At 32.9% G+C, this 13,556-nt stretch overlaps 1 protein-coding gene across 1 annotated transcript; it reads left to right on the top strand.

Annotated features, from left to right (window-relative positions):
- The first annotated feature begins 9,499 nt into the window (after nucleotides 1–9,499).
- Nucleotides 9,500–12,646, top strand: LOC106140184 (dynein regulatory complex subunit 5). Its single transcript, XM_013341747.2, has 6 exons — nucleotides 9,500–9,784; nucleotides 9,900–10,067; nucleotides 10,274–10,832; nucleotides 11,316–11,443; nucleotides 11,892–12,033; nucleotides 12,407–12,646. The coding sequence occupies exons 1-6, from the start codon at nucleotides 9,500–9,502 to the stop codon at nucleotides 12,601–12,603; spliced, it is 1,479 nt and encodes a 492-aa protein (XP_013197201.1). The 3' UTR covers nucleotides 12,604–12,646.
- The last annotated feature ends 910 nt before the right edge of the window (nucleotides 12,647–13,556 follow it).

Below are 13,556 nucleotides of genomic sequence, written 5' to 3'. Positions count from 1 at the left end.
TTAAAATTATTTATTTACACTTATATACAAACTTATCTACAAAAAAATCTTGTATTAGCAAAATATTTTTTTTTCTTATTCGAAAATCTTTCATATCAAATATACTCGAATGGTATATGACACGCTCGCCTTATAACAAGAAGTGGCAGCTGTGGTAGGCAGACGACAAAAAATATGGCGAATGGACTAAAGAGGATGCAAGCTCCCAGCCACGCCATCAGTAGCCAAGACGGAATTAATGCCATTTGCTCCAACATAATTTCAAATTATTCACAGTCATAAACAATTCATCCTTGTGAACGATCGAATTTTAAATTATACGAAGAACAGCTCTGCTAGCGGTACGCGTGCGACTAGGAACGCCACCTGTGAACAATGGAATATAAATTTAATTTAGTTAAATACATAGGTACCTAATCTAGTGACTATAACTACCATATCATATAATATAATATTTCTAGTTATTGATAATAATATTATTATTAAACAAAGTTTATTAATACCCAATTGGGGGCTTTAAGTGTGATAAAATGATAACCCTAGGAGTGCCATTTCTGCGAATTAACTTGATAAGCAATATGTAAATTGCGCAAAATTCATTAATTCAAATCGATTGTAGGTTTAGCTCGCGGCTTTGCTGGCCAGTAAATTAAAGATCTTTCCAATGAAATCCCATAAGGCTATGTTCTCCAAAAAGGGTAGAGGCTCTGGAGTATGAACGGGAGTGGAAAGGCAAGGGTTAATAACAGTGGAACCAATGACATGGTCCCTTGAGGACAAGTGGACATGGTCATAGTCACTGATCACCAGATTAAACCATATTTTTACATTAGGTATGCTATTGCAGGATTCCTCGCGATGTTTTCTTATTAGAACAGCTTGTTGTTAGGAAGGAATACATTGAAATAAATCCATACTTATAATATTTTAAAGACAAAATATATTTTGCTTTTGTTTGTTATGCATAAAACAAAAAATACTTGATCGATTTTTGTCATATGCGCCACAAAGAAACCCAATCTTTTGGAGTAACATTAGCAAATACATAACTTCTTTTACGAAAATTTCAATGGGAAAAAGAAATACGAGAATTTAAGCCATCGAAGCTGAGGTTTAATTATCTTAATCATAAAAAGAGTCATAAGGAAACTGTTCCGGAACTAGGTACGTTGTCATCAGTCGCATGCAATTGTTTTTATACGTCTATTTCCAGTCATTTCGTAAAAGACCTTAGCACATGACCTCCATACCTAATGCGCAATACACAGGTTGTTTACCTTCAAATTTATGGGCAAGGTGTGAATGAATCTGTACTGATATTTATTGACATCGGATTTCAGGAAACCGATGACGTCGACGCCGAATGTGCCATAAAAGTAATTTTAGTATCTACAAAATGTTATTACTCTTACATGCAACGTTCGTCTTAGAAAAAAATATATGTTCTTATCAAAATACAAATAGCTACTATACCTGTTAGTTATCTATTATATGATTGAGTCAGGTAAATTGAGAAAGAAATAAGAAAGAACTATTATCAAGTTAAGTCTGGCATCATTTTTTGTCTCCCTCAGTTACAACACGCGTTACTCAACTGTAATCAGCGTAACAAACACCGTTGCATATTGTCTTATCATCACTATGTGTAATAATTGTTGAGAACAAGAAATTGAAGAATTGATTTCTCAATAAGTATTATTTTATTGGAATTTTTTAAACACGATATTATGAAGATATAAAGTAATTGGTATGCGTTAAAATTTTGTGTTATCAAAGTATCAAAAGGCGTATCGATAGTTGAGATTGTTTTTGTATAACTCAGATTATTATAGAGACTTGTGTCTATTATAGAAAACTGTAAATAATCTTATTAGCCACATAAGTTTTATCATTAAATCGTTATTCATATTAATGGTTTACTTTTCGAGGGAAATTTATGAACTTCCCTGAGCGCCGGCAAACGCTAAACAACAAACCTAGATGCGTTTATCGATCAGTAAATTTATTTATATATCGTCATTATCCAGGCATTTACTTGCCCTTTCAGAGAAAAGCATTAATTGACCATGAAAGTGAAAATTACTATATCTTATTTACCTAAAAAGGAAAAATGGAATTTATATAGGATCATTCGGTTGTTTATACATATTCATAATGAAAGATATATCATTTAAGTATTTTGCAATGAAAAATAGGTAGGTACCTAAAATATCTAACATCCAGTAATTCAACTAGACGTATCAGGTGTTTAGAGAAACTAATCCAACTAGATTACAGAACCAACATTCGATATTAATTGAAATCAAACAACATGAAACTACCGAACTTTGCAAACATTAATCAAAAATATTTCATTTCGGGCGCTTGTTTACCGTGTTTTACTGAAAGATTTAACCGAAACTTTATTTATCAAGTAATTATATTAAAATAAATATTTTCATTAAAAGAGTTTTTTTTTAGTTCTTTTTGAAATCATACTCACAGAATATTGAAAATTTTCTTGTAAAATTATAATGGCTCAGTTATTGACCTACATCAGTGATTTCATAGTCATACGTAACGCGAAGAAAGACTAAATTATACTTCATCCATCATTGTGAAATGCAAGGTGTACAACGAAATTTACCTCAAATTGATTTTACCTTGAAAAGTTAGCAGAGGTACAAAGACGGGGATAAGCTATCGATGTTGTACGATACGACCAATGTACGACAGATAAGGTCTTGGTTAACTTGGTTAGATTGAAATAATTTGTTTATATGCTGGCTGAAAGACTGTTGGCTCTGTCTACCGCGTATGGGTTACATATAAATGATATTTGTACATGTACGTTTTTAATTATTTAATAAATATTTTTCGATTCTACCTATATTTATCTTAATTCACTGATTGAACTGTAATTATAAAAGTATATAAAAATAATATTACGTGAAATTGATTACTGAAAATTTTTCAATTCAATTGCTTACAACAATTTTTTTTATTGATTCAGTCATTATTCAGTCTAGTTGTACGAAATCTATTATTCAACAACTACATATTAAGTTCCTAAAATAAAAAAAATAATAATAACATATTAATTTAAATGTAAAACTCATTCATGTAACCATAATATCATGTTTTATTTTTATTAAACTTTATCAAAGAACAAGAATTTAAGTGAATAATACTTTTAGATTTTTCTTTCAGAGAAAAATGGAGTTGCAAATTTCAATTGAATGCATTACCGACAGAAGTACTGAGACACGTGACTACATGGATGTAAACAAACACTAACCGTAGCAAGAGTGTCCTTTGAGCACAGCGATAGCGGGTCGTTATCCTGGGGTTGAGCAACGCTATACGTGCTCCATTTTAAACAACACTGTCACTTTCAACAATGCACTGCACTGGTATTCGGGGGTCTAACAGCGGACTGTATGGTCGGAAGGCTGTCGGCGCTGGCGCACGCAATGTTTCGACACCAAGCGAGAGGCGAGCCGGTAATGGCATCTCCTTCACACATAAGCCCGAAACTGCGGAATAGTGAGACCACTGCGTCTCAGCTGCTGCAACTGGTCGACCTTCTATATCTACCACGATTGCTAAGAACCTTTTGCAATAGTTCACTTGGAATTCCCTCCTTGGGCCACTTATGACCATAAATGCTCTGCCATTCCTACCAGAATGTTCGGGGCATTTTGGACCACTGGTTAACTTTATTTTATTCTATTCTTGAATTACCTTACCATTTTGTTACAGCAATTTAGTAAGGAGGCGGTACTTAACAGCCTTAAAGAAACAATTACCCCTTAACATAAATATTAAAGTAATGAACATTACTAAACTAGGGAGAAGAATGAATCCAATTAGATTGAGAAAATGGAATTACTAACAAAATATTGTAATAGGGTTAAAGTTTTAATTATTATAGGGTATAAAAAAATGTAGAATCAAATCTTGTTGATTTTGATCACCCAGGCGACTTGCCATTAGGTGATTTCAGGACACAAAAATATTTAATAAACCTTAAAAAACTGTTCAATTTACGGAACTAGGTATATCATTGATTATGAAATAAGAAGAAAGATTTTACCCTTTGTTTCTTATAAATTCGATTCGAACTACTTACTTCGAATTTACTTAACACATTTTTAATCAGTATTACACTTTGCACCTACTGTTATACAGTTTATTTTTATTAGGACTGAAGTTCATTAAAAGTATCCAAAAATAATTATATCTTGAGCAATAGATAAAAAAATATGTGGGTTTCTTAAACTAAGAACTTTTCCAAAATAACTTGTTGACCAACCAAACAAATTTTGAAATCACTATTAAATGCTAAAAAAATATTACAAGACAAAGAATTTACATAATAGATCGTGTGTATCATTTATTTATGCAGAAATGACGTTAACATGAAGATGGTTAACTATCGAGGCCATGGTCAAGCCGATTCAAACCAGTTATTATAAGGTGGTAGTTTCATATTGCACGTATGTTGCAGGGCGCTTCTAGATAAATTCGATTGCATTATGTTTATATTTTATCAAACGTCGCACCCCGGGCGCCACTTTAGAAAGGTGAGGATGTAACGTCACTAACGCCAAGGTAAATTAGAAGAAATTTGTACCTTTTTAATGAATTTTAAAAGAGATCAAAAGTTATCTGAGGTATTGCCTATCCAAGACGCTTTAAACAAAAATGAGAGGAACGTTGAAGTCAAACGTTGACCAAGGAACGCTGCGCCAGGGGCAATATTTGCGATTGCGATTAGGCTTTTGCGACGTCGTATTTTTTTAAGAAGTTTTAATTAATATTTCATATCAGGCTTAAAATCAGTATAAACAGAGGGAAATAAGTTTTCAGGATCGTTCTGTTCACTGCATCGCAATAAGGATAATATAAAAAAAAATATTATATGTTTTTTTATTATTATGTAGATTTAACTTCACCATCAAAACCTTCCTGGCGTTAGACCCGGTGTGTTCCCTCCTTTCTGAAAAGGATAGACCTTGGTACGCTGGGTATACTCGTATACGCCTATGACTATAATGATCCTGTAGTGGGCAATTTAGATTTTTAAAGGAAACAGCAACTTTTTGATCAGGGTAACCTAAATCCGTATTGGAGCACGGTTAAACTTCAAGTTGCTTAAATGTGTACGTTTCTTTACGATGTTTTCTCCCACTGTAAGAGTGTCGATTAGCATAGTATGTAAGGTAAGGTACGTAAATAAGAAAATAGAGTACACGGGTGCTTCTCATAATTGAATTTAACTTACATCATCCACAAGTATTCCTCGTTGCTTTTGCTGGTCTGTTTCTGTAGAGGCCCGTACTGCGTATGAGTACCTGCAGGTCAAAGAAAATATTTCATAAGTCTGAGTTTAAATAAATGCATAAATCAAGAGCACTCTAAATTCCAGAGTACTACGTATTTGTTTAAGTTCAACTATACTAAGTCTATAGGTTAATTTATGGCACATATGTGGTACTGTTCCTTTCTTTAAAGTAAAAGGAGATTAAATTTGTTTTATTTGTGTTTCGAATGGGTATTGGACTTGGGTTATTTTTAGCTAACTTAATGTCAGACAATCCCTTTACCTACGTCAACTGTGGCATCTGTTTAAATCAACTTCCCTCGAATAGTTTCAGAAAAGATTTTTGCGTGAATTATGCAAAGATCCATAATGGATAAGTTTATTACGGCATTTTAGCTTGACATCAAGTCCTCTCCAGAGTATTAAATAAAATAATGTCGAGTTTATCGAGTTAGTAGTTGGCAATATCGAATAATTTGTTTTTTTTTTACTATTTTGGTAGCTTACGAAAGCGTTTCAAAAATTTTTATATAAACATCAACGTTAATATATTTAGCTAAACTAAAACTTGGGCGGTTTTTTATTTCAAAAAAAGATAATATAAAATGTACAAATATCCAGAGTTAATGTGGAGCACTAAGCCTATTATCTCAGTTTAATGACTGCAGCCTCATTGTATTCTTGAAGAAAAACTTGATTTTATAAAGTAGACCTTGAATATAGCCATCGCATGCAATGCTAAGTGCTATAATCATTTGATGTAGTACTTTACTGCAGCATTACAAAGTTACATTCTATCATTAAGCCAAACAGCTAAACGTGGCCTTTCAGTCTTTTAAAGACTGTTGACTCTATCTACCCCGCAAGGGATATAGACATGATGATATGTATGTAAGTATTACACAGTAATTTCATTTATCTGCAATGAAAAACACTAAGTATCTATAGGTATCCATATTTTATCCCTACTTGTATTATAAATGTGAAAGAATGTCTAGTTGTTTAAACTGTAACTATCTAAATAGCAGTTAACCTTTTTATTTCAAGAAAACGCTATCGGTTTTTATGAAAAGCGGGACTTTTTGTTTGATGCAGGCGGTGCCGCAAGGAATTTTTCGTCAATTTATGTTTTAATCTACACGTGTAACAAATTTCAGCCCATTTTATTCAGGTCATTACTAATACCTTAATGTTCTGTCAGGGCATTAAGGTATCAATGTCGTGGCGTTACGACATTGAAATCAGAATAATATATTATTCCATGATTTCATGAAATTGACGGGATTTTTGGTAATATTCGGACGGAGCGGCGGGCATTCACTACATTTTTGCAGATATAGACCTAACAGCAGCTAGGAGCCCTAGGTCTAATTGTAGCCCGTTTGATAGTTTCCAAATTAAAAACCCATTCTGATTTCATTGAAAATTTATTCAAATTCATTTCACGTTTTATTATCATAATGTATGTGTAAATCGATGTAATAATAATGTGATAATGAATTAAAATTGACAACTATACGTAGACAATTAGAAACTCGAAATGTAACATATTTATAAAACCACATTAATTCGCTGGCAAATTAGAACCACAACACAACCTAACTAAAATGTACAAATAACGTAACAAAGACGTAGGCGTATTATGTACTTACATAAATGATTTTGTAAGTAAATAATGTCCAACATTAAGTTTTCAAAGATAATAAATGACCCCACGTGAGACCCCTAAACTAATCTTTTGTTTACAGACCTCGGCGGCATCTATTCGATCACGGTTAACTACTTAAACTGGTTTGCGTTCACTCACTGCTTGCCTTTACGAAAAATGCTCAAAAATCTATAGAAAACAAAAGTAACCTTGACGCTGACACTAGACTAAAGGTGTGAAGACACAAGTTTATTGATCTGAATAACCAGATGTGTGAGTGTTTACTCGTATGTGTATGTAGTAAATTATGTCAATTTACAATAAAGTGCACGTCTTTTAATACGTTTAATAGATATTATTATAACCTTGATACTAACAAACTTAGACCAATGTAACTTAACCCAATTTTAAGGAGCTACAGTGCTTAAATAAGTACAGCCGGGGTTGAAACAACCCCATTATAATAAATTTATTACGGAGAAACAATGCCTGTGTAGATAAATGCTTAATTTATCGATTAACTAAGTAGTACAGGTTTAGATGCCTTTAGAACATTTCTTCAATGGGGTCCCAAGATTTGTTTAATCTTAAGTGTTTATATTTTAACGATATCTTATGTAAGTTATGGCTTTTGTGTTGTTTATCAAAGTCATTACCGTAGATGTAACCAAACCAGCATACAAAGAAGGGAAACGAGTTTGCATTGAAGTCAAACAAGGAAATTGTTTGTGGTTGTTCAAAGCGACGTTATTTGTATGACTTTATAATTAAAGTAACTTATTTTCTATTAAGTAAAAAAAATGAAGTAACGCAGGCAACGACAATGAGATACTTGTTAGATAATTCGTTTTATGGAATTTCATTCTTATCACTATGTATTCCTTTAAAATAAGATTGTTTGATTTTAAATCTCGTCTGCTACATTAAATGCCCATCCTTTAAAATAGATTTGATAAAATTACTACAAAGTTAAATTACATTTTTTCTTCATCATGTCATTAAACATATTCACACATTAAAAGTAAAACTGAAACATGTAGTTTTCAAAGGAATATTAATAAATTCATTGAAAACTATTCTAATTAATGCAAAACTATTCAAAAGTGCGGTAACCATTGTACGAGTACCTAACACTCAAATTCTCTGTTTCTGCAGGTCGTCAGTGAAGCGGGACGGTATTGCAACGCTTATGTTACAAATGAAGCGTTCGCAATTTTTGTAAGCAAAAATAAGGCAACAGATGGCCATTATGGCTCAAATCTACCATTATATAACATCTCTTTACGTAGTTTGGGTCATATGAAGAATTACATCGTATGTGGCCATTGGATGTTAATAACATCTGTGTTTTGCAAGAAAATGTTCACAAAAAAATTGGTTTGTAATGTCTATGAGTATTGTGTGAGTGTGTAGAACTCTGACTATGAAAAAAACACTATTCCAATAGGTACCTGATTTTTATCAACAAATCTTTTAAATATTAATACTTGGTTTCAGTACTTATATAAATGATACTTTAAAAATTATCAAAAAATTTAAATTTTTAGTAGCTTTTAAACTTACCCGTTTGATAATTTTGGTTGGTAGAGCTGTTGCTGTTTTCACTTTCAGTGCGCGATCGCTGAGTGAACAGCAAATTCCAAGGATTATAACTAGAGAACTGCGAACTATTTTGTGTTTTAGTGACGTTCTTATTATTTGAATTCATAATTGTGTTATTAAAATGTAAGATCAGGAAACTTTTCAAAAGGACGACTCTCACGCACGCTGGTTGATTAATAACAAACTAACAGATGCCGGTCGGCGCTATCGGTTGTTTTGAGCCGATCATTGCCGAAGTACGACGGAAACGACCGACAAAGTATTTACGACGTGAACCTTGTCCAGTCGACACAAAGAATTATCAAGTTAATGATATAATTAAACTAACTTACCATGATAAACGTAAGTGGTCCAATTATTGATAAAATGTCATTACGGATATCCTTGAGATTAATTTGATTTTCTTAATTATTTGAATATACAGCCGATTTCAACAACAAGATCTTGAATATTGACCATAAAATACACTTAACGATTATGCTTAGCAAACCCAAGGATTTAAGCACCGCAACGAAGAATGCAATCGCTAATACGCAGTGATAAGAGAAGAGATTACGAACAAACAGTAATTACCAACATTATCCTATAAGATTCGTGACATGCCCTCACGTAGGTACGATCCAGTCAAAGACTGAAGATTTATAGAAATTATGTTCTGTATCGGCAGGAATTATTTTAAGAGCATTCTAAAGTTCAAGTAAATATTCTATATCTGTAGTTTAACCTTTTAATAGGTACGTACATGTTGAAACCTTATTATTAGTACCTTACCAAAAAGCCAAAGATACTGTTTACTCTTTGGTTTGCGTCGGTATAAAAAAAACTAAACAATTAAGTCAAAATTTGATACGTAAATAAATCGATAACAAAACTTTTGTTTAAATAGCCTCAAGGAATATAAATACTTTAAATATAATTAAATAAAAAGAGCAAGGACTTGCAAAATGAAGATTCCTTACGTGGTATCAACTAATACGCGTGATGCATACAGAATTACTAATGCGATGAAGAATTCTCTCGCTGAACTTCCTAGGAAAATTTTGGCTGAGGATTTTGAATGGGATGATAATTTTACCCCAGCTCCACTTACATATTTTGCTGCTCTCGCTCTTTCGAGAATTTTTCATAGAATTAACCCCTTACATAAAATTCTCCAGAAAGACGTTAATATGCTCATGGATTTGTACCCAGCTACAATACCACTTAAATATAGTGTTCCTTGCATAAAGGTACTCGTAAAGCTATTTTGAAATACCTAGCCTACAAAAAACAGATCATTTGCACCAATGAAAAAAGGTTTTTATAACAAACCATTATTTTATTTAATGCTGTATCAAATTCTAGGATGAACAATATTGGAAAAGGTCATATGCTACAAAATTTCCCGATAGAAAGGAGTTGGGCGTTTCCTTTTGGAAAGGGAAATACCTATCGGCATGTCTACAAGACTATTTAGAAAATGTCAACCCAGATGTATTTATAGAAGAAGATGCTATAGAATTGGCGACATTGGTAAGATAAATATAACTTTAATCATAAATACAAAATAACGACTTTTGGCTTTGTCATCAAAATATTTTTTGTCCCAAAAATGTTATCTGGAAAGGATTTAATAGATATCAATAATCTGCAACTTGTCAGAAAGTAAAACTAGAGAACGGAAAACTGCCCTCAATATAGATACCTGTTACCATTATCATATATGATTCTATTTTCAGGTGAGTCCATATATTTATGAATTGGGTCTCAATCAGCTGCAAATGGTTCGTCAACCAACACCTCCGGTCCCATATGACGACGTTGTTGAAGATACCTGTGAATACAGCGTTCCCAAACTTTACGACCATATACCACTTGAACCAGTTCTGATGAAACTCTATAACTTACAAGAAATATCATTAGTTTTTGGTATTAACAACGTTGCTGATAACTATTTGCCAAGGTATTATGAATTCTCCATGGCAGATTGTGAGTCCCTTTGCAGAGGCCTTGAAGATTTAAGACATTTGAGACTATTTCGTATTAATCGGAGCAACTTAGATTGTTCAAAAGTCAAACTAATTCTGCAAAATTTGGTGAAGAAGGAAAGCATTGAAGAGCTGGATTTCAATCATTGTAAGATTGGCGATTACGGAATGAAAGCTTTGGGTGGTTTCGTCTTCATTCACAATAACGTAAAGAGAGTCAGAATAGCCAATAATCGTTTTAAAGAAGTAGGCGTGCAGGGGATAGCGTATGCCTTGCAAATGAAGCCCGCGGCGCCGATAGAACTGCTTGGTAAACGTTTTAATATTTATGCTACAGATAGTTAAAATAATAATTATCATTTCATAAACATTTAACACTTTTGACTCGGCAGTATTCATCTTAAACTTACTTTATCGAGCTAAAAAGCCTTAATTTATGAAAAATACTAATTTATAAAGAACTTAGATAGTGGTTCGAATTGTTTAAAGTTTAGCCAAAGAAAACCCAGTGAAATCTTATTAAGGATACTACTTGTTAATATGTGCTATTTAAAAATACCGTGCCCATGGATACTAATACTTTCAAATGAATCATCTACATATTTAAATCTCATAATTTATTTCTATCTCATTTCAAATCCAAAGCACCCCAGAGATATCCTATCATTGAAACACTATCTTCCAATTGAGTTGTGTTATAGCCTTAGGGTGCGATATAGTAATACGGTTACTTGTCCAAATTAATAATTAAATAGATCACACATTAGATCCTCTCGTTAATTATTCACAATAGATTTCAGTTTGAATCCGATGTCCCTCGAATGTGCGACGATATTCGCTGCTGCGTTCGTACGCTGTAAAGAGAAACCACAAACTTTGATTGTCAATTCATGCGGTTTTAGAGGCCCTTCCGCTGAAAAGGTAATGTTTGTTTAACTTGGGATATATTGTTTAAACAGAATCCGAATGGTTTATGAGGGTATTTCCACATTATGTACGCAAACTTGACGCTTTCTGTGGCGAAAAAAATTGTTTATATCGAGAACATAATTGGTGTAGAATAATGATGACGTAAATTCATAGTATTTTATATCGAGTAAATAAAACGTGTAAATTTTCTTAAGATACATTATACAGTAGTCACATGATACAACCAATATAGAAAGCTTAGTTTAAAAGGTCCTTCAAGCCAATTATAATACAGAGAGCAAGTTCCAGAAGCTTGTTCATATACACCAATTAATAACGGTGACAATTTAAACAATGACAATATATATGTCTTGCTTATAAGGTTCATTTACTACGTAATTTTTTATGTTATCGTTCAGCGTTGTTACCTATAAAAAAAATTCGTTTCACGCATAATCAGATGGCTGGTCTGCTCAGCCTGAATCGTGGCCTGACGAGATTAGACATGGCAGCGAATGACCTGTCTGGCGAAGCTGAAAAAACTCTCATACGCGCCCTGGAGCAGAATAAGAAAATCCTCCGCATAGACCTGAGAAGGACTCGTTAGTATTTTTATTACGTCTAGAACAGAGTATTCTTCTTTATAACGTCTTTTTGATTAGCGTGGATCCATAATTATATATAAATACATACATACATACATATGGTCACGTCTATATCCCTAGCGGGGTAGACAGAGCCAATGGTCTTAAAAAGAATCCCAAGTTTGTAAGCCTATCCCTTAGTCGCCTTTTACGACATCCATGGGAAAGAGATGGAGTGGTCCTATTCTTTTTTGTGTTGGTGCCGGGCACCACACGGCACTTTATATTGAAATACATTTTTCATATTTAATGATTTCAATTAACTTTTTGTCTTGTGGTATCCACCAGTTTTGTGATGGGTCTAGCTCTATACATACAAACATCTTTACAGATATTTCGGAGGAAACACAAGCAAAGGTAGATGAGCTTTTAGAGCGAAACAAGAAACTGATCGGACAAGAAACAGAGCCAAGTGATGAGATTCCTCCGCTCTACCTGAATGAGCCTGAATACCTTATTTGGGAGTATAATCCTAATAACCCCGACTATACTCCCGGTCGATATCCCACGAGAGTGCCGGAAGTATAAGAATGAAAATTATTCAGACTCTATTTTAATATTATTATTTTTTTGTTGTTTTACGAGTATCTTAATTTTACAATGGAGGATTTAGATAACATTAATCTTATTTTTGCAGGATAATATATTTTATTTTATTATTTAATCCTTCTGATCTTCTTTAAATAAAAACAAAGTACAAATTGTTGTTATTCTAGCCTATTCTTGATAAGTGGCTTATCCATTCATTATATTATAACAACTGTTTTTCATTATATTTAACATACCTAATTTTAATATAGTTTAAACCCATTGAAAGATAGTATGTGCAGAATAGTTTCACAAAATAATGATTTATGTGTCCCGCTCAGTTGGTTGAAATATGTCTACTGGTACGTAGCAGCCCAAAGTCCATTTATTAGCAAGTCGCCTCTGCACGAGGCAGCCTTGATAGCTTTGCCTCGTCGGCTAAACGCTAAGAGATGGAAACTGTCTGATTGAACTACATATATGAATCTGAAGTTAGACATTTGTGAGTCTTTTTCAATTTTCTCTGTTTTTTTGTTAGACTAGAAAGCAATAACTTCTATTGCTTTACAAACTACTGTTTTAGATAAACGTTGTTGAAATTACCGTACTTTATGTGACAATTTTAAATGCACTCTGTTTAATTTGAAAGTTGTCGTATTTCAATAACTCATATATGAGTCTATTTTGAAAACAATGACTTCAACTGATTTTGTGTATAAGTTTTAAATTTCAGTGATTTCAGTGTAAAATGTATGTGAATTTCATTAACGCTCCTTTCATTCCAAGCCAACTAAAATAGCAAACTTTTAGAGCATTACATTGGCTTCAACTGCATTAATATTTAGTTCAATTTATTTACAAGCGGTCACTGCGTAGTTTATAGTTTCTATTTACAGTCACATGGCATGACTGACCCGTTCTGAGTCCAATGTTCATTTAATAAATTCTAATTA

The sequence above is a fragment of the Amyelois transitella genome, chromosome 3 (genome assembly GCF_032362555.1).
Source record: "Amyelois transitella isolate CPQ chromosome 3, ilAmyTran1.1, whole genome shotgun sequence".
NCBI lineage: Eukaryota > Metazoa > Arthropoda > Insecta > Lepidoptera > Pyralidae > Amyelois > Amyelois transitella.
This window is presented reverse-complemented; position numbering and strand designations above follow the sequence as displayed.